This window comes from Haliotis cracherodii, unplaced genomic scaffold (genome assembly GCF_022045235.1).
Source record: "Haliotis cracherodii isolate W230 unplaced genomic scaffold, xgHalCrac1.p SCAF_3, whole genome shotgun sequence".
Taxonomy (NCBI): Eukaryota; Metazoa; Mollusca; class Gastropoda; order Lepetellida; family Haliotidae; genus Haliotis; species Haliotis cracherodii.
In genome coordinates, this window is record NW_027266286.1 from 73,856,610 (window position 1) to 73,879,642 (window position 23,033).

Here is a 23,033-nt window from a genome sequence, read left to right on the forward strand (position 1 = left end):
TTTTAGCAGTTTTTCATGTGTTACATCTCTCTCTCTCTCTCTCTCTCTCTCTCTCTCTCTCTCTCTCTCTCTCTCTCTCTCTCTCTCCTCTCTCTCTCTCTCTCTCTCTCTCTCTCTCTCTCTCTCTCTGTGTGATAAAACAATCAGATTTGTACCCACCAACCCATATGCTCACACCGAAAACAGGGTAATGTTTACTTAAAGAAATAAAGCGTGTCATATCATTTATTTTTCCTGGTGCAACAGATACCACATTATCGCAGGGAAATCAATGAGAAGTTTTTCTTCTAATGTGTGTTAATTTATCAAAGACTTTATATCTCTGTACGTCTATGATGTGCCTAATTCGTGTACACTCGAGTCATTCCGTGAAAAGCCGAATGGACACGATGCGGAAGCAAACGAGTCATGCCGAAGCATATTTAATGTCTCTTTATTAATTAGCACATTTTTCGGATATCATTGCTCTTATAAAAAAACACATGTTACAATATCGCTATGTTAGTCAGTGTCTATATTTATTTTTATAAATGTCTTTTTTTCTAACAGATTTTGTGCGGATGCTAAATTGTGTGCGGAACTGTGTCATGGTAGCCCACACGTGAGTGGAAGAGAACCTGCAGTGATGAATTTACAACGACTTCGTTTACCGCATTTAAAATTATTGTTAGAATGTTCAAGGTACACGTAACAGAACTTCCCTCTTTACACCCTAGATTTAAATTTGTTGTTGTGATCACAATTCCCTCAGACTCTGCAGTGGCATGGTCGTTTGACATTGAACATTTTGACAGCTAAACACTGTTTACCCTGCTTGCGATGAAAGATTTGACGGAAGTATTTCTGAGGGCTTCGTTGTTGCGATTCATCAGACAAGGTTACTGTTTAAGCAGGGTCCCCACGCAGGTTTGCTTCGTGTGATTGCCTGTTATACAGGCTACACATTACTTGGAGAAACTGATAGACTGATTGAGTTGCACCCGACTCGCCTAAAAAAATCTGACCCGACTCGCCTAAAAAATATATATAATATTTTGGTATGCGTTTGGCAAATATAACTTAGGTTAGGCCTAATGATCACAATTACTAGTATATTCATACACAAGTGTGGAAATAATAAAACAAACAAACAACGTATCATCCATAGAATTTGTCTTCTGTCATATTTACACATACATTAAAAGATCACTTAAGTCTTTACATACCTCATGGGTTCGTTATATCCATCAAATAATAAATCCATAATTCATATCCTGAAGATAACACAACGTACGTTGCAGTTGCACCACCACATGTTCACTAAACTGGCATTTGTATTTTTTCCCGGAGTTTCGATGAATTCTCGCCTTTGATTGGTCAACGCAGCTATAATGATAAAGTGACAACTATTTGTTATCATAGCACAGTAATCCCGTTATGAACTCTGTTGAGTTTTCTCAGGTAATCCGCTCAACATGAAACAACAACGTTAATTGATTGGTATTTATTTTCTGTCGCCCAAACTAATCAATCAGTGATGTGATGTCACCGAGAGTGACACAGATTGTATCAAAACATCGTTCACTCAATCTAGAAATGTTCCCAAAGCAATATAAAAACGATAAAATGCATTACTTTGTATTTCTGATAGTTACATACTAATTCTAAAATACAAAAACCGACCAAATTCGCTCAAATTTTTTTAGGCGAGACGGATTTTAGGCGAGTCAGGTGTATCCCGACTGTTTCTGCCCGCTGACGCTGTGATTGACATTGCGATGCTAATCTACCACCAACAGGCTTACCAGCCCAATACAAGACGTCATGTTGCATAGATTGTAGTTATAAATACCATAGGTCTAATAAGAAATATACTGCTCGCCATACAATGCCACATTAAAAATACTTTTTATTTTTACATATTGTCTTCAGTAACTCGTGCTTGCCGTAAAAGGCGATTAATGGTATCGTGTTGTCCGACTCGCTGACTTGGTTGATGCATGTCATCGATCCCAATTGCGTGGATTGATGTTCATGATTTAACTGAAATACTGTTCAAAGATGCGTTGAACCCAACTCTGTCCCACACTCATTTGTTCATTTTCATCAATTCATGTTTGCTTCTTTTTATTCACCTTTCAAGTCTTAGATGAAACAACATTAACTGCTGACATGATTTGATTTGCAAATGCATGTTTCAGTCTGCAAATTCTGTTTGGTCTAGTACAGGTAGTAAGCTCATCTTAGATGTCTAATAATAGTCCATATTAGAAAAAATAAATCTACTGCAACAGTTGAAGAGCCAAGTTTGGGCTAGTGGACTCAAAAGTTTTGGGCATATGTGCACAGACTGATGTGTTATTCTTTCCCATGAAATGGTGGGTCTTTAGATACTGATAATATTCGGGGCGGTCGGGTAGCCTAGAGGTTAAAACGTTCGTTTGTCATGCCGAAGTCCCCGGGTTCGATTCCCGACATGGGTACAATGTGTGAAGCCAATTTCTGGTGTCCCCGCCGTGATATTGCTGGAGTATTGCTAAAAGCGGCTTTAAATCAAACTCACTCACTCACTCACTGATAATATTCATCAGTGCTTCAGATAATTTTAAGCATTTTCAGCATTTGTTCAGTGTGTGAAATAAGTGCCTGCCCAATATCACATGGCTACTTTCTTTTCTTTTTTTGTCTAGAAAAAATAAAATCTGGGTAGCCCCTTAACTTTATTTTCTATCATGTGAGCAATTATACATATACTTTCCTCAATATAAATATTGACCATATCCTGTCAAGCGTGTAACCTTCTCGCCACCTGGACTATCCCAAACAATCTCAGTCTACATATCTTTTGTCTAGTCTAGTGGTAGAGCAGTAGCTTGTCAGACTAGGTTCTTGACTTCTGGGCTTGACTGTTTGACGAACAGTCCATCCCCCTAGGTGTATTACCAAATGCTCTAAATGTGAAAAAAGAAACCTTTCATGTTGATATTGAGGTAATCATGTTGCACACTATTTAAATCATATTGACAGTAAATTTTATTATACATTTATATATATCCAAAGTCCTACCTTAAGAATTCAGGGGTCTATTCCACAAAGCTAACGTAGCGCTAAGGTTATCGTAACTCCCATACTATAACATAGACTATAGACTCGTGAATAGTTCTGGTATCTGATGAGCGGAAGTTTCATAAAATTGTTATTACACAGAAGCTTGTTCAGTATTCTATACATCATGTACTTGTGCTTTTAATGTTATTGATCCTCCTCCAAATCTTTTACTCTTGACTAATATGTTAACATCATTTTTATTCCCCCTACAAAATGTCGTGGGTATATAGTTATACCAAGATTCCGTCCGTCCGAAAACTTTGTCCGCACAATTTCTCTTAAACTATTCAGTGGATTCATCTCAAACTTAGTACATATAATCTGTGTCATATGGAAGGGTGCAGTCAAAAGAAAAGAATTGTTTTTATTAATTTTCCATTTTTTTATGAATTTTTCAAACCCTAATGTCCATCTGAAGACTTTGTCCGCGCGGTTTCTCTTAAACTATTCAGTGGATTCATCTCAAACTTAGTACCTATAATCTGTGTCATATGGAGGGGTGCAGTCAAAAGGAAAAAAATGTTTTTATTAATTTTCCATTTTTTAATGAATTTTTCAAACCCTAACGTCCGTCCGAAAACTTTGTCCTCGTGATTTCTCTTAAACTTTTCAGTGGATTCATCTCAAACTTAGTACATGTAATCTGTGTCATATGCAGGGGTGCAGTCAAAAGAAAAAAATGTTTTTATTAATTTTCCATTTTTTTATGAATTTTTCAAACCCTAAGGCTAACCCTATCCTAGCTATATAATTTGTAACTACTGACACACTAGGCGGGTCGGGGGTATTAGTGAGCCACGCTCACTTTTGCACTTGTTTTAATTGTTTTCAAGGTAAATGAACATACTCTGAATAGTCTTCTGTAACCTAACCTGAAATCAGTGAATGACCACACATGATCAATGAATAATTAACAAATTATAATTAAAACCACAGTTTAAGGTTTAGGATCATGAAAGGCGCTACAATGGGCAACAAGTAACAGGCCCTATAGAATGTATCAGTGCAGACAAGAATGTCCCAAAGTTTTCACTGTCAAATGTCTGGAAATAAGCCTGTGTCTGTTTTTGAATCTAGGATGGTAGAAGCTGGCAGACATTTAAGATAGGTATCCTGTCCACACATGGCAAGTCATCTTCCCGATGCAAGAGAGTTTACTGACTTTGAAAGTCCAGTTTCCACCCTTGCCGAAGTATGCTGGAATTCCTGGGCTCAATCGTAGCGCGACCAGTGGCTATTACGAGTTATGTCCTTTCTATGCCTCTCCTATTGACCAATCAGATTCAACCTCTCGTATCACTTGCATTTGTTTCAAACAAAACAGTCAAGACAATCTGATCGATAATCAAGATCTATATTATGATAAAACGAGTCTTACATCGCGAAGTGCATCAAACCACGTGAGCACCTTGATTAAGAACATGAAAAGATTTAGAAAATATCCGTTGACAACGAGTTAGCGGTGCACATGCTTTGCAAATCCTGCAGACCGAAATCTGCATGACACTCTACGAACCGGATTTCGATTTCGGTGCGCGATTTTGATTGGACTATGCATAGACTCGTTAGTCCAGCCAAAATCTAACTCCATAATACCAGCCTAGTTCGGCATGGGTGGAAACTAGACTTTTATAGTCAGTTAACTCACTTGCCTCGGGAAGATGGTGGCAAGTAGACAGAATACAAGTCAAGCCATGAAAGGCCTCGAATTGTCCTCGTGTTGCTCATATTTAGGCACAGCCCACCTGCCAGCAACTGTTCCTTCCCAAAACTTCGTCAAACAATCAATTAGATTATGTTTGTCAACAACCAAGGGACATAACTCTAAATCACACTTCCTTATACAATCTGGCCACTACACAATGCTACAACACACAACGTTTCACAAGCATTTCAGACCCATGAAGACCCGGCTTAGAATCGTTTTTCCGCAACCCATGCTTGTTGAGAGAGGCGACTGTGTGTCGTAACAGGCGACTAACGGGATGGGGCTTATCAGGCTTGCTGACTTTGTTGATGCATGTCATCATGTCCCAGTTGTGTAGATCGATGCTCATGATGTCAATCACTGGATTGTCTGGTCCAGACTCGATTATTTACAGACCGCCATTGTATAGCTGGAATATTGCTGAGTGCGGCGTTAAGCAAGAAAGCTACGTATAAAGTTTTTCAGTCATTTACTGCCACTGACAATCACTACAAACAAACTTACAACAGTCTCTACTGCCACATGGCAGCAAGCATGTTGACATCAGCAGCTTCAGATCATTTGTAATCATGTCTAGGTGTGAGACACTGTTGTCACTCAAGTTGTAAAATATGCATCATTTTTAAGTGCATGTTGTCAATTGGTTCTGTACGTCATGTAGACCAACTATCATAATCGTTTCTTTGTATGTTATTCATCTATTTGTTAATAATAGGTTTTTGATATCATTTTAAACTGTTGAACATTTGTTGACCACACATCCAGGGGAGCTACAGTGTCATTTCCTTATTTTTGTTTAATTATTTTTAATTCTATTTTTGTTCCCATAGGGTACAAATAAATACATAAATATACACAGTAAAGCTTTCGGCCTCCTGGCCTTCATCAGGCACACTCTGTTGATTCGTACTACATCATTCGAGATCCTTTTAACTGGATTTGTTTCCCACCTACTGTCCAGAATGTAATACAAATAATCCCATGAAAGAAAGAATATGTGGCCTTAAAGAGACTGATAAATGGATTCCCAGACTTCCTTTTCAGAGTGCTGAGTCAACAAAGTCCCTGGTTGTTGTACTGATGTTTGCCATATGTTTTCAGACAATGGATGACCAATGTCCCGGCAGGGGTTGTGGCAGGTGAGCGGCTGGGGGCAGCCCGACACATCTCCTGCACACACCAACTCACCAGGAAGAAGAAGTTTCCAGAGGAGGACACAGACATCAGGTGCCACAACACACACAGTGACACAACACACAGTGACACAACACTCGCAGTGACACAACATACAGTGACACAACACACACGGTGACACAACACACACAGTGACACAACACACAGTGACACAACACTCGCAGTGACACAACATACAGTGACACAACACACACGGTGACACAACACACACTGACACAACACACAGTGACACAGCACACAGTGACACAGCACTCATAGTGACACAAGACTCACAGTGACACAGCACACACAGTGATACAACACACACGGTGACACAACACACAGTGACACAGCACACAGTGACACAACACGCAGTGACACAACACTCACAGTGACACAGCACTCATAGTGACACAACACTCATAGTGACACAGCACTCATAGTGATACAACACACAGTGACACAACACACGGTGACACAGCACAAGGTGACACAACACTCACAGTGACACAACACTCACAGTGACACAACACTCACAGTGACACAACACAGTGACACAACACACAGTGACACAACACACAGTGACACAACACTCACAGTGACACAACACAGTGACACAACACATAGTGGCACAACACTCACAGTGACACAACACACAGTGACACAACACATAGTGACACAACACTCACAGTGACACAACACACAGTGACACAACACACAGTGACACACAACACACAGTGACACAACACTGTGACACAACACACAGTGACACAACACACAGTGACACACAACACACAGTGACACAACACACAGTGACACACAACACACACAGTGACACAACACACAGTGACACACAACACACACAGTGACACAACACTGTGACACAACACACAGTGACACAACACACAGTGACACACAACACACAGTGACACAACACACACAGTGACACACAACACACAGTGACACAACACACAGTGACACAACACACAGTGACAACACAAAGTGACACAACACACAGTGACACACAACACACAGTGACACACAACACACAGTGATACAACACACAAAGTGACACAACACACAGTGACACAACACACAGTGACACAACACACAGTGACACAACACACAGTGACACACAACACACAGTGACACAACACACAGTGACACAACACACACAGTGACAAAACACACAGTGACACAACACACAGTGACACAACACACGGTGATACACAACACACCGTGACACAACACACAGTGACACAGCACTAACAGTGACACAACACACAGTGACACAACACACAGTGACACAACACACGGTGATACAGAACACACAGTGACACAACACACAGTGACACAACACACCGTGACACAACACACCGTGACACAGCACTAACAGTGACACAACACACAGTGACACAACACACAGTGACACAACACACGGTGATACAGAACACACCGTGACACAACACACAGTGACACAGCACTAACAGTGACACACAACACACACAGTGACACAACACACAGTGACACAACACACGGTGATACAGAACACACCGTGACACAACACACCCTGACACAACACACCGTGACACAGCACTAACAGTGACACACAACACACACAGTGACACAGTGTTCAAACTAGAATGTAACCAAATAAACAGTTGTGCATAATCATCCTTTGAAAGGGCCTCCCTACACAACTCTATACCTTGATCATGTTGAGGCCTAAGATACTGGAATACAGTATTGGACTCCCGTTTGACTACCAGTGTGTGCATAATACACCTGCATACAGTTTTTATTTTACGACGCGAAGACGTTATCGTGAGCACACAACACCGGGAGTAGCATGTCAACAAGTCTGTGCGGAAGTTAGTCCTATAACTACACTCTCTGCCTATAAAAGTGTTCATCTGTGTATCTGGACTTATGTTTGCACTCCATTATTTTACTTTTATCCAAGATTTTATTCCATTTTGTTTACATTAATTTCGGCGAAGTCGTGTATGAAATGATTGTCAAATTACATCAACTCACAATGAATTTGCCTTGAAATGAACATTAGTTGTAAGAGATACTTCGAAGTCTTCGGTCTTCCTATCACTGTAATGAAATTTCTTTTCAATAATGATATTGGCCATGACAAGTATTTTTAAAACTCAACCACCCATAGATTGGGGAGAAAATGTGTGAACAGCTGGCTGCTATTTCTTATGTTATGAAACGAATAACTATGTAATCTTAATTTCTGCCTTTGAAACATTGTTCGCCATACAGTACACAAAGAAAATTGAATTTATCATTGTGTCTAGTGATGTTTTATCGTAAATTTCATTATTTCACTGATCAAATTTTCAAATGGCAAAACAACCACGCAAACCCCTCTTGCTGCCATGAGGAGATGTGCACTGTAACATAAAAGTATGTATGTTCTCTGATCTGATTCTAATTTTGATTATTTGTATTTTATAGATACGCTGTTCTGAAGACATGTCTGTTCATTAAAAATGTGCTCCAAAACGCACCCGGAGCCTATAGATCGCGCTTCACGTGCACTCGTGTTAGTTTTAAATAAAGAATATGTTCTTCAAAACACACCCGATGCATAACGATCGCATCGCCTGAACACACCAAAGTATGGCTGTGACTGCACGTGAAATGTGAGGGTTGTGAGCAAATATAAGGCGGTAGCGCGCATCAGTTAGTTAGTTGGTCATAGTTCGCTAGAGAGTTGGTCAGAGCTGGTTAGAGAGTTCGGTAGATGGTTAGTAAGATGGTTAGATGGTTAGAGAGATGGGGAGAGTTCGTTAGAATGTTCATTAGAGAGCGGATGAGTTAGATGGTGTTAGACATGGCGTTAGACAGTGTTTGACAGTGTTAAGACTTCCTTAGGAGTAGCTGTTAAGAATAAGCATTTAGTTTCTATCATTTGAGGTTTATTCATCTTTTCTTCATATTATAACAGGTAATCACGTTTAGTTCCATATAGATCTTCATAGTTTTATAACAGGTAATCACGTTTAGTTCCTTATAGATCTTCATAGTTTTATAACAGGTTATCACGTTTAGTTCCTTGTTTCATTAAAAAAAGGTAAGTCATACAAATTTTAGATTAGTTTTCATTTAAGTTAAACCACGCTCAAATATTCAGTTCCACTGCGCAACATACGCATAACTACAAATTAGAAGTAAGATGAGGAACTGTGATAAAGAATTGAATTTGTGATATTTCCTGTTGTTTGTTTATTTTCTGAGAAATGGGCTTGAACATGTGGCCACCCCTTTCGTAAAATGAACCATCATTATTGGAGTACCTCGAAACCATTGATCGGTTTCGCGGCACCCCATATCATGCATCCTTTCAAAGGTGAGCACGAGGAGACGTATTGCTAACGACAGTTTTGTTGTGTCATGCGCTCAGTAAATTAGTTCCTCCTAAATATCGATTTAATTATCGTTCATGTTACAATGTCGATAAATATTTCGTTTTGTAAGATTTGCGTGATGTTATGCTGAATGGATGTACGGAAATTTTTCATTTGGACGCTCCGCCTTATGGTAAAGCAGAGCGTATGTAAAGGGAAGTAACTGCACGCTATATTTGATCACACTGTTTTTAAGTTGTGAAACATTTCACTGACGTGTGTTCGAGATGCGGAATATTAAGAATGTCATCTTTTTTTTTTTAGAGGAAATTAAAATGAATGATGATGAAGACGTTGTGATGATGCAGCGGTGCCTAACCACCAAGAATTTTCTTTTTTTTCGCTTAAGACTTGCAACACCCAGGGCTTTTCTTCCAAATCAAGCTTAGACACTGAAATAAATTAAACTGTTCAAAGCATCAGCGTTAACAGTTTTAGTCCTCTAGTCCTTATAATAATAACAAAAAGCTAAACCCTAAAAAGGGCAAATTTCTACTAGTCCTTGTGTCACCTTAACTACTGGGCAGTTTGGCAAGGACTATGGGACTAGTGCCATTTTCTAACGCTGAAGCATGGTAACTCACTCACTCATATGCTCTTTGAAAGATATTTTTTATTGTCATTCATTTGATTTTGATTGTATAACAAATGATAATTTAAAAACAACACATGTACAATTGGAAATGCCTGTTTCTTTACTATTGCCATGGTTACAGGGAGACAGATGGATTGGACGGTGTTTTGAAGGAAGCAGCAAAAAATGTAGCCAATTCTCTACCTGGCGATGCCAAACAGACCGAATCTGACCTTCTCCAACAGCTCCACAACCAAGCCAAACTGTCTCAGGCGCGCAGGGAAGGAAGGGAGGTAACTCCAACAGGAGCTCCTCCTCAGCCAAGGTAATCTTGTTGATAGTCTGTCTCTGAAACACGAGAGAATATATTATAAAATGAGTCTAACTCAAGTCTAGAATAATTAGTTAGGATGGCCAAATAACTGGCACATTGACGATTTACAGTTTGTCAAATATGGTGCAATGAATGAAAATATTTACATTTTCACTGCTAATAAGTGTTTGTTGTAACAGTTTAAGCAAACATGTAAAACAGGAATCAATATGTTTAAATAGTGTGCGACTGTGGTTGATACGTGTAACGAGAGGGGAAAACATCACAAATTACTGGTACATTGGTTATCATCCCATTACTTATGTACAGTGATCCAGGGTAGATGTGGTCTTCAGCAACAGATGCTTGTCGTAAAAGGCGACTAATGGGATCGGGTGGTCTTCAGCAACCGATGCTTGTCGTAAAAGGCGACTAACGGGATCGGGTGGTCTTCAGCAACCCATGCTTGTCGTAAAAGGCGACTAACGGGATCGGGTGGTCTTCAGCAACCCATGCTTGTCGTAAAAGGCGACTAACGGGATCGGGTGGTCTTCAGCAACCCATGCTTGTCGTAAAAGGCGACTAACGGGATCGGGTGGTCTTCAGCAACCCATGCTTGTCGTAAAAGGCGACTAACGGGATCGGGTGGTCTTCAGCAACCCATGCTTGTCGTAAAAGGCGACTAACGGGATCGGGTGGTCTTCAGCAACCCATGCTTGTCGTAAAAGGCGACTAACGGGATCGGGTGGTCTTCAGCAACCCATGCTTGTCGTAAAAGGCGACTAACGGGATCGGGTGGTCTTCAGCAACCCATGCTTGTCGTAAAAGGCGACTAACGGGATCGGGTGGTCTTCAGCAACCCATGCTTGTCGTAAAAGGCGACTAACGGGATCGGGTGGTCTTCAGCAACCCATGCTTGTCGTAAAAGGCGACTAACGGGATCGGGTGGTCTTCAGCAACCAATGCTTGTCGTAAAAGGCGACTAATGGGATCGAGTGGTCAGGCTTGCTGACTTGGTTGGTGCATGTCGTCGTATCCCAAGATGCGCATGATGTCAATCACTGGATTGTCTGGTCGAGACTTGATGATTTACAGACTGTCATCATATATTGGAATATTTCTGAGTCTGGCGTTAAACAACAAACAAACAAACAAACAAACTAATGTCCAGTGATATCATCACAGCTTTTACTGCCCTTTTGGATGGAAACCTTTAGTAGCTCTGAGGAATGTGAACAAGATATTATGTTACTCACATGGTTGGTTGGTTGGTTGGTTGGTTGGTTGGTTGGTTTTTGTTTAACGCCGCACTCAGCAATATTCGAGCTCTATGACGGTGGTCTGTAAAATAATCGAGTCTGGACCAGACAATCCAGTGATTGTCATCATGAGCATCGATCCATTGGGATCGATGACATGTATCAACCAAGTCAGTGAGCCTGACCACCTGATCCCGTTAGTCGCCTTTTACGACAAGCATAGTCACCTTTTACGGCAGGTATGGTTTGCTGAAGACCTATTCTACCCCGGAATCTTCACGGGTCTTACTCACATGTATTACCGGTAGTTATTGGCTAGGTGAAAGCTGGAAAAGAACACTTTCTGATTTGACTTGTGACAATTTGTGTTTTTGGTTGCTTCCATGTGAACTGGTCATAAACACTGACCAGTGACAGACGATGAAAATGCCAGCATTTCATATAGCTGCAATAGTGCTGAGTGGGGCGTTAAGAACATTTAAACAAATACTCAGACCCAATATCTGTTTTCGAAAATTACTTAAATCTTGTTAATGGAATTGTCATACTCATAAACGCTGAAAATGATACATGTAACATATATTAACAGAGGTGTGGTGGGCACAAGACAGCTTCCCAGTTGAGCTTGAAAAGACTTTCAGTTTTTTTTCTTTTTGTTTTCTAGACAAAAGTCCCAGGGTGGTCGCAGACCAGAGGCAGCGTCAAAAAGTGGTGAGTGTAGCTGAAAACTAGCTTCCAGGTCATCTACTGTGGCACATACCATCTGACACTGAAAATAGTTCTAGGTTTGTCAGCAGATACCTCAGCTCGTGTGGTTCACCAAGGGGTATGAGTGACCTGAGGCCTGCATCACTTCACACTTTCATCCCACATGAAGCCGACACGCTGCTTTACATAAGGGAAATACTTAAACCAAACTCACTCACTCACTTCATCTTCTTGTGAGAGGCAATCAAAGCAGAAATAGTGTGTCCATAATCACATTTTCCAACGCATAATAATAATAATAATAATAATAATAATAATAATAATAATGATAATAATAATAATTAAAAAAAAAGATAGAATTTATTGTTACCCTGTCTGGCGCTAAGCATTAAGAGGATAAAACAAATACTGGTTGGCTATGAGTGAGTGTCTGAGTGGGGTATCCATGTTAAACTGCGGCATGGTATATCTCGTGCACTAGCACATAAAACCAGCATTAGTCGGGACTAGTACAAGAAGCCACACACACATGTGCATGCACATCACTACAAAAGTGCAGTAATCTTGAACATGACGTTTAACCCAATTTCACCTTCCCTAATTTAATATGATGTTTTTTTTCGAGGCTCGAACACTCGACACACGGGATCCAAACCTCTGGATTATTATTTCCGTGAAGAAGAAAGCAGAGTTAAAGTTGCTGCCCCCAAAGACGATTCCCCCTATGAAGAAGGCTCAGTAATTAGGGAGCTGATGGAGAGGAAGAAATCTTTATCACAAGCCAGAAGAAAGGACTCCATGCCGGGTAGAGATGCCCTGCATCGAGACAAGCCTAGGAGCAGGGATACAGGGCCCAGGCAGGAGTCTTTGCTGCGAGGTAAAGTTGCACACAGAAGCCCCACTCTGAGAGATGAGGCAAGGGGTCGAGGTGAAACAAGGGGTCAAGGTGAAGCAAGGGGTCAAGGTGAAGCAAGGGGTCGAGGTGAAGCAAGAGGTCAAGGTGAAGCAAGGGGTCGAGGTGAAGCAAGGAGTCCAGATTTGGCTGCATGGCAGGACTCTATCCTTCCAGACAGGCCTGGACAGAGAGTTCCCAGTGCCCAGGTTTCCTCAGCTAAAAAGAAGTAAGGAGAATTTGTGAACATGTGTTGTGTTTGACAAAATAGCCAAAGTACTTCAGGCGTCAATACCAGGTGTACTCCCACACTTGAACTTACGACAGTGGTAGCTAAGATTGTTTTGTGAACCCTTCTCCCTGTTAACCATAGCACTACAGGCGTCATGACACATTTTCTTGTGGATTGCACAAAGTATTAAGGGTGTTGTTGAGAGTGTGATCAGGATGATCTCTAAGGGTGTTGTTGAGAGTGTGATCAGGGTGATCTCTAAGGGTGTTGTTGTTGAGAGTGTGACAAGGATGATCTCTAAGGGTGTTGTTGTTGAGAGTGTGATCAGGATGATCTCTAAGGGTGTTGTTGAGAGTGTGATCAGGATGATCTCTAAGGGTGTTGTTGTTGAGAGTGTGATCAGGATGATCTCTAAGGGTGTTGTTGTTGAGAGTGTGATCAGGATGACCTCTAAGGGTGTTGTTGAGTGTATGATCAGGATGATCTCTAAGGGTGTTGTTGTTGAGAGTGTGACAAGGATGATCTCTAAGGGTGTTGTTGTTGAGAGTGTGATGAGGATGATCTCTAAGGGTGTTGTTGAGTGTGTGATGAGGATGATCTCTAAGGGTGTTGTTGTTGAGAGTGTGATGAGGATGATCTCTAAGGGTGTTGTTGTTGAGAGTGTGATCAGGATGATCTCTAAGGGTGTTGTTGAGAGTGTGATCAGGATGATCTCTAAGGGTGTTGTTGTTGAGAGTGTGATCAGGATGATCTTTAAGGGTGTTGTTGTTGAGAGTCTGATCAGGATGATCTCTAAGGGTGTTGTTGAGAGTGTGATCAGGATGATCTCTAAGGGTGTTGTTGTTGAGAGTGTGATCAGGATGATCTCTAAGGGTGTTGTTGTTGAGAGTGTGATCAGGATGATCTCTAAGGGTGTTGTTGTTGAGTGTGTGATCAGGATGATCTCTAAGGGTGTTGTTGTTGAGTGTGTGATCAGGATGATCTCTAAGGGTGTTGTTGTTGAGAGTGTGATCAGGATGATCTGTAAGGGTGTTGTTGAGAGTGTGATCAGGATGATCTCTAAGGGTGTTGTTGTTGAGAGTGTGATCAGGATGATCTCTAAGGGTGTTGTTGAGAGTGTGATCAGGATGATCTCTAAGGGTGTTGTTGTTGAGAGTATGATCAGGATGATCTCTAAGGGTGTTGTTGTTGAGAGTATGATCAGGATGATCTCTAAGGGTGTTGTTGAGAGTGTGATCAGGATGACCTCTAAGGGTGTTGTTGTTGAGAGTGTGATCAGGATGATCTCTAAGGGTGTTGTTGTTGAGAGTGTGATCAGGATGATCTCTAAGGGTGTTGTTGAGAGTGTGATCAGGATGATCTCTAAGGGTGTTGTTGAGAGTGTGATCAGGATGATCTCTAAGGGTGTTGTTGTTGAGAGTGTGATCAGGGTGATCTCTAAGGGTGTTGTTGAGAGTGTGATCACGATGATCTCTAAGGGTGTTGTTGTTGAGAGTGTGATGAGGATGATCTCTAAGGGTGTTGTTGTTGAGAGTGTGATCAGGATGATCTCTAAGGGTGTTGTTGAGAGTGTGATCAGGATGATCTCTAAGGGTGTTGTTGTTGAGAGTGTGATCAGGATGATCTTTAAGGGTGTTGTTGTTGAGAGTCTGATCAGGATGATCTCTAAGGGTGTTGTTGAGAGTGTGATCAGGATGATCTCTAAGGGTGTTGTTGTTGAGAGTGTGATCAGGATGATCTCTAAGGGTGTTGTTGTTGAGAGTGTGATCAGGATGATCTCTAAGGGTGTTGTTGTTGAGTGTGTGATCACGATGATCTCTAAGGGTGTTGTTGTTGAGTGTGTGATCAGGATGATCTCTAAGGGTGTTGTTGTTGAGAGTGTGATCAGGATGATCTCTAAGGGTGTTGTTGAGAGTGTGATTGTGATGATCTCTAAGGGTGTTGTTGTTGAGAGTGTGATCAGGATGATCTCTAAGGGTGTTGTTGAGAGTGTGATCAGGATGATCTCTAAGGGTGTTGTTGTTGAGAGTATGATCAGGATGATCTCTAAGGGTGTTGTTGTTGAGAGTATGATCAGGATGATCTCTAAGGGTGTTGTTGAGAGTGTGATCAGGATGACCTCTAAGGGTGTTGTTGTTGAGAGTGTGATCAGGATGATCTCTAAGGGTGTTGTTGTTGAGAGTGTGATCAGGATGATCTCTAAGGGTGTTGTTGAGAGTGTGATCAGGATGATCTCTAAGGGTGTTGTTGAGAGTGTGATCAGGATGATCTCTAAGGGTGTTGTTGTTGAGAGTGTGATCAGGGTGATCTCTAAGGGTGTTGTTGAGAGTGTGATCACGATGATCTCTAAGGGTGTTGTTGTTGAGAGTGTGATGAGGATGATCTCTAAGGGTGTTGTTGTTGAGAGTGTGATCAGGATGATCTCCAAGGGTGTTGTTGAGAGTGTGATCAGGATGATCTCTAAGGGTGTTGTTGAGAGTGTGATCACGATGATCTCTAAGGGTGTTGTTGTTGAGAGTGTGATCAGGATGATCTCTAAGGGTGTTGTTGAGAGTGTGATTGTGATGATCTCTAAGTGTGTTGTTGTTGAGAGTGTGATCAGGATGATCTCTAAGGGTGTTGTTGTTGAGAGTGTGATCAGGGTGATCTCTAAGGGTGTTGTTGTTGAGAGTGTGATCAGGATGATCTCTAAGGGTGTTGTTGAGAGTGTGATCAGGATGATCTCTATGGGTGTTGTTGAGAGTGTGATCACGATGATCTCTAAGGGTGTTGTTGTTGAGAGTGTGATCAGGATGATCTCTAAGGGTGTTGTTGAGAGTGTGATTGTGATGATCTCTAAGTGTGTTGTTGTTGAGAGTGTGATTGTGATGATCTCTAAGGGTGTTGCTGAGAGTGTGATCAGGATGATCTCTAAGGGTGTTGTTGAGAGTGTGATCACGGTGATCTCTAAGGGTGTTGTTGAGAGTGTGATCAGGATGATCTCTAAGTGTGTTGTTGAGAGTGTGATCAGGATGATCTCTAAGGGTGTTGTTGTTGAGAGTGTGAGCAGGATGATCTCTAGGGGTGTTGTTGTTGAGAGTGTGATCACGATGATCTCTAAGGGTGTTGTTGTTGAGAGTGTGATCAGGATGATCTCTAAGGGTGTTGTTGAGAGTGTGATCAGGATGATCTCTAAGGGTGTTGTTGAGTGTGATCAGGATGATCTCTAAGGGTGTTGTTGAGAGTGTGATCAGGATGATCTCTAAGGGTGTTGTTGTTGAGGGTGTGATCAGGATGATCACTAAGGGTGTTGTTGTTGAGAGTGTGATGAGGATGATCTCTAAGGGTGTTGTTGAGAGTGTGATCACGATGATCTCTAAGGGTGTTGTTGTTGAGAGTGTGATCAGGATGATCTCTAAGGGTGTTGTTGAGAGTGTGATTGTGATGATCTCTAAGTGTGTTGTTGTTGAGAGTGTGATCAGGATGATCTCTAAGGGTGTTGTTGTTGAGAGTGTGATCAGGGTGATCTCTAAGGGTGTTGTTGTTGAGAGTGTGATCAGGATGATCTCTAAGGGTGTTGTTGAGAGTGTGATCAGGATGATCTCTATGGGTGTTGTTGAGAGTGTGATCACGATGATCTCTAAGGGTGTTGTTGTTGAGAGTGTGATCAGGATGATCTCTAAGGGTGTTGTTGAGAGTGTGATTGTGATGATCTCTAAGTGTGTTGTTGTTGAGAGTGTGATTGTGATGATCTCTAAGGGTGTTGCTGAGAGTGTGATCAGGATGATCTCTAAGGGTGTTGTTGAGAGTGTGATCACGGTGATCTCTAAGGGTGTTGTTGAGAGTGTGATCAGGATGATCTCTAAGTGTGTTGTTGAGAGTGTGATCAGGATGATCTCTAAGGGTGTTGTTGTTGAGAGTGTGAGCAGGATGATCTCTAGGGGTGTTGTTGTTGAGAGTGTGATCACGATGATCTCTAAGGGTGTTGTTGTTGAGAGTGTGATCAGGATGATCTCTAAGGGTGTTGTTGAGAGTGTGATCAGGATGATCTCTAAGGGTGTTGTTGAGTGTGATCAGGATGATCTCTAAGGGTGTTGTTGAGAGTGTGATCAGGATGATCTCTAAGGGTGTTGTTGTTGAGGGTGTGATCAGGATGATCACTAAGGGTGTTGTTGAGTGTATGATCAGGATGATCTCTAAGGGTGTTGTTGAGTGTATGATCAGGATGATCTCTAAGGGTGTTGTTGTTGAGAGTGTGATCAGGATGATCTCTAAGGGTGTTGTTGAGTGTATGATCAGGATGATCTCTAGGGGTGTTGTTGAGAGTGTGATCAGGATGATCTCTAAGGGTGTTGTTGAGAGTGTGATCAGGATGATCTCTAAGGGTGTTGTTGAGTGTATGATCAGGATGATCTCTAAGGGTGTTGTTGAGAGTGTGATCAGGATGATCTCTAAGGGTGTTGTTGAGAGTGTGATCAGGATGATCTCTAAGGGTGTTGTTGAGTGTATGATCAGGATGATCTCTAAGGGTGTTGTTGTTGAGAGTGTGATCAGGATGATCTCTAAGGGTGTTGTTGTTGAGAGTGTGATCAGGATGATCTCTAAGGGTGTTGTTGAGAGTGTGATCAGGATAATCTCTAAGGGTGTTGTTGTTGAGAGTGTGACAAGGATGATCTCTAAGGGTGTTGTTGTTGAGAGTGTGATCAGGATGATCTCTAAGGGTGTTGTTGAGAGTGTGATCAGGATGATCTCTAAGGGTGTTGTTGAGTGTATGATCAGGATGATCTCTAAGGGTGTTGTTGTTGAGAGTGTGATCAGGATGATCTCTAAGGGTGTTGTTGTTGAGAGTGTGATCAGGATGATCTCTAAGGGTGTTGTTGAGAGTGTGATCAGGATAATCTCTAAGGGTGTTGTTGAGAGTGTGATTGTGATGATCTCTAAGGGTGTTGTTGTTGAGAGTGTGATCAGGATGATCTCTAAGGGTGTTGTTGAGAGTGTGATCACGATGATCTCTAAGTATGCCCCTTGGATGCACCAGAACTTGTGTTACATGCCATCATGATTTTAACAACACTGAAATACAGAGAATTTCTAACCCTGTCTTCTATCTTGTTTGTTTTGTGTAGATTTCCAAATTATTGTACGTAACCATTGATGACATAGATAAGATTAGTGTTTTGTGACTGCAATTCCTGTTTAGTCTGAGTTGAGATTATCTTGTGTGTGTATCCCAGGTCACATGTGACTGATTCCTCGTTACAGACAGATTCGAAACTTCAAGCTGTTTTCTGGAGAAGGACTTGGTCTGTTTGACAGTTTAGCCAAAGATAAATCAGGTACAGTTCATCACAGAGTAGATCTGAACCAGTATGTCTGGGTGTTGTCACACAATCAGTATTTTACATGGCTACATTTTGTTTTTATTTCCATTTTTTAAAAAATTATAAAAATCCTTATAAATGTACTTAAAAACAATGTGATCCAATATTGCACACAGTTACTTCCCTTTACATGACACTGCCTTACTGCACATCTCATTTTATGGTCATGGCGGCAATAAGAGTGTGTATGCTTGTTTATGTAGGGAGGCCCTTTCCCAGGTTGATGGTACACGACTGTTTATCTAGTTACATACTAGGTTGAACAAGGCAACAACAAAAAAACACCGCACGCCCGCCCGCCCGGACTATATTTTCAAAAGTCATTGCCTGAGAACCAATTCTTTTATTTTTTTTAACAACAAAATTTTATGTTGTCATCAGGGCTTGCTCCTTTTATAGTTCCTCACCCTTCTCCAAACTAACTGTCCAACCGTGGAACTGCCAAGTGGCCGCACTTGAGGTCATGTATCCATCCACTTTGTGGGGCTCTGAACAGTTTAGAACTCCTCATCCCTGAAACGTTTTTTCCTGCACTCTGAGATTAAATCTTGGCGACGTTGTAAGACACATTCACTCACCTAACAGTTGTTGTGTTGTTCCTGCATAGCTGCCCTGGAGACGACTGCACGGAGATCCCTGTGGGATGAAGTACAGGAAGAGACAATGGCTGCCCTCAAACAGACTCCCACCAATGCATTTGAGGAGATGATTGAATGGACCAGAGAGGGCAAACTGTGGACATTTCCTATAGACAATGAAGCTGGTTAGTACCTCTTGAAGCCAATATTCTGTCAGGATTCTAGGGACGCAGATGGCCCAGCTGAGTTACCCGTTTCTGGGAGTTGCGTACCGAGGTGTGCCTGAATCCAATGACCTTGTATTACAAATGCCAGTTTACCCGAAAATGATTCTTTGCATTTCATCCCCCCCCCGTGCTTGTGGTTTCTCCAAAGTATTAAACATTCATGCTCCCACGCCAGGATATAACAGTAAATCTGTTTAAAAAGACATTACATCCAACTCACTCTCTTATTCCTATTTTCCTGAGGCAAGGGAGCTAACTGACTGTAAAAAATCCAGTTTCCTCCCTTGCCAGACTAGGCCGCAATTTTGTTGTTCAATCATAGCACCACCAAATGGCGATTACGGGTTTTATCATCCAAAACTGGCTCCCACAGGAGATATCGCTTTGCTGACCATTGTGTCATCATTGGTTACCATCACATCACAATCAAATGACATCACTAATAGCTCGGCTTCTGAAGCTGTTAGCAGTACTTTTTACACTTAGGAAACTGCTTATAAATGTCTACAAACTGAAAAAGTCGGAAGAATTATGTTGGATGATAAATAAAATTTTTTAAAATCTTCGCTAAAAGTGGAACAACTCCTTGGCAAGCCACAGAGTTTTGCCACTTTTATCAACTCGTGTTGATATATTTGATATCAAAAGACACTCTGGTGAGATTCTCTATATATCCCTTCTTTGTCCCCCTACTGGCTAGGGGGCACGGGTGGCCCAGTCGTCTAATGCACCGCGATTCGCTGTGCAGAGTTGCATCCCTTGGGCACGCCAGAAACCTATGTTAATGTATGGACTATTATTAGCAGAGATTACTATACCAGAATGTTACTCATCTTTCCGATACAAAAGAGTCAACTTGCCTATATTGTGGGCACGGGTGGCCCAGTCATCTAAGGCGCCACGATTATCTGTGCAGAGTTGCGTCCCTTTGGCACGCCAGAAACCTATGATTGTGGGTTTGAATTCCGGTTCGCCCCGATTATGTTTCTAGGTTTGTCAGCACCATACCCGTGCTCGTTGGTTTCACCAAAGAGGTAAAAGTCTAACACCTGCATAACTGTAGGCTTTCCTCCCAAATTTCACACTCAAGACAATTCTTATTACAGTTTCAAAGAGTTTTTTCAACTTTTATCTACAAGTGTTCATTTATTTGATACATAAAGACACCCTAAAGGGGCGGTCGGGTAGCCTAGTAGTTAAAGCGTTTGTTCGTCACACTGAAGACCCGGGTTCGAATCCTGACATGGGTACAATGTGTGAAGCCCATTTCTGGTGTCCCCCGGTGTGATATTGCTGGAAAGGGGTGTTAAGACCTTTACTCACTCACTCACTCACTCACCCACCATTCCAACTCACTCACTCACTCACTCACTCACTCACCCACTAACTCACCCACCCACTCACTCACTCCAACCCACTCGCTCACTCACTCACTCACTCACTCACTCACTCACTCACCCACCCACCATTCCAACTCACTCACTCACTCACTCACGTCAATTCCTGGTATAGGTTACATTTATTTACTTGTACATTTTCAGGAATGGTTAGGGAGCAGAATGTCAACTTTAGCGAACACGTCTTCCTCGACCGACATCTAGAGGGCTTCCCAAGGCGGGGCCCTGTCCGGCATTTCATGGACCTTGTGACCACTGGCCTGTCCAAGAACCCCCACCTGACTGTGGAACAGAAGAAGGACCACATCGAGTGGTTCCGTCGGTACTTCACCGAGAAGCATGCTGTGTTGGAGGAGAATCTTGGCCCTGATGGAGTCATGAAGTCAGTTGCAGACAAGCAGCTTCAGTCCCAGCAGTAAATGTGGAGACACAATGATTGTGTGTGACATGATAAACTGTTCATGTTTGTAAATTGTTTGAGTTTGTTCAAAGAGTAAATACATATTACATTTATTCAAGCATTCTTGTTGGTGCTTTCTGTGCAGTATAACAGTTACCAATTATGATTATTGACATGCTAATAGTGTAATTTTCAACCCAGAAATGGTACCCTCTCTAACTAGCCAGGATTATCAAATTTGGTGAAGTGCTACAAACAGCCACAAAGGGGATTCAGGGTAGGAATAGGTGCCCAGCAACTATGCTGGTCATAAATGGTGATGGATTGGATGGTCAGGCCAGGTGACTTGGTTGTCACATGGTGCCCTGGCAGCGTGGATCTTTGCTCCCAATACCCTGATGGTGTATACTGTTTAGCTTAGAACAGCTAAAATGACCTATTTTAAACATAAGATGAGTCAAATCTTTATTATGAAAGATCAATGTAAAAGATTCATTAAAAAATGCTTAGCGTGAATCAAAACTTGACTTTATCGTTATGGGATAACACAAATTACAGGAATGAGACAACAGCAGAACCATCTTTCCCCATGTAGCCCTCACAGACCTGAATGATCTGCATTCACATAAACATGATTTCGCAGTATAGATTTCGGTTTGTGACTATTTTACTGATTAAATAAATATGATGTGATTGGTGCTGGCATCAAGACCCTCCTGATCAAGTCCTATTGTAGAGGGCATGGGTGGCCCTTGGGCATGTCAGAAACCTATGATTGTGGGTTCGAATCCCGGTCCGCCCTGATTATGTTTCTGGGTTTGTCAGCACCATACCCATGCTTGTGGGTTTCACCGAAGTGGTGAACATCTGAGACCTTCATCACTTCGGGCTTTCCTCCCACATTGAGCTGACATGATGCGATATAAATGGAATACTGTTAATAGCGGCATTAAACCCAACTCACTCACTCACTCATTCCACGTCAGGCACGTCTAGTTTTATGTAGACAGCTTTTGAGGTTCAGAAGACAAGACTATGACGGTCGTCACACCCGATACCTTGTTAGTTCAGTTGTTTCACCTTCTCCCTCTTTTGAGGCATGTCGTATGGGTTTTGTCAGTGGATTTGTTATGATAAAACACTGATTAGTAAAATGACCAAATATTCGGTTCTTTTCAGTTACATAACATTTACACCACATTATATGAAGCGCAGTTACTTTTTTCCGCTAGTATATATACTACTCAAAAGAAGTTAAAGAACACCCGATTCTTTCGTGTCACTATACATGTAGTCAATCTGTCATGGCTTGGAAGAATCAGGTGTCCTTTAACTTCTTTTGAGTAGTATACACACATACTTATAAGGACATCTAGTATTGATCACGCGTCTGTGCGTGCATAAGTGCAAGCTTCTGATATTACTGTTAAGAACGGCTAAAGAACCCAACATGTACCGGGCTGAATGAGCAAATCAGAGTTGATACAATATTTAATCTAATGTTGAGAGAATGACAAAATATTACTCACTCACTCACTCAACTTGGGGGGGGCACGGGTGGCCCAGTCGTCTAAGGCGCCGCGATTCGCTGTGCAGAGTTGCGTCCCTTGAACACGCCAGAAACCTATGATTGTGGGTTCGAATACCGGTTCGCCCCGATTATGTTTCTAGGTTTGTCAGCACCATACCCGTGCTCGTGG

General features: G+C 41.8%; 1 protein-coding gene across 1 annotated transcript; it reads left to right on the forward strand.

Moving 5' to 3' along the window:
- The first annotated feature begins 581 nt into the window (after nt 1–581).
- LOC139474191 (uncharacterized) lies at nt 582–21,454 on the forward strand. The gene is made up of 8 exons (XM_071257087.1): nt 582–681; nt 5,897–6,022; nt 10,110–10,292; nt 12,204–12,250; nt 12,873–13,368; nt 18,613–18,686; nt 19,339–19,494; nt 21,078–21,454. Exons 1-8 carry the CDS (start codon nt 626–628, stop codon nt 21,350–21,352), a joined length of 1,413 nt encoding a protein of 470 aa, XP_071113188.1. The 5' UTR covers nt 582–625; the 3' UTR covers nt 21,353–21,454.
- Nucleotides 21,455–23,033: the final 1,579 nt, after the last annotated feature.

What these genes read in the sequence shown, in the direction of transcription:
- LOC139474191 (XM_071257087.1), top strand. Translation starts at nt 626, where the DNA reads ATGAATTTACAACGACTTCGTTTACCGCATTTAAAATTATTGTTAGAA. An exon ending in GGAGCTCCTCCTCAGCCAAG is followed by an intron (nt 10,293 to 12,203) that starts GTAATCTTGTTG and finishes TTTGTTTTCTAG; the next exon opens with ACAAAAGTCCCAGGGTGGTC. An exon ending in GTTTCCTCAGCTAAAAAGAA is followed by an intron (nt 13,369 to 18,612) that starts GTAAGGAGAATT and finishes TCCTCGTTACAG; the next exon opens with ACAGATTCGAAACTTCAAGC.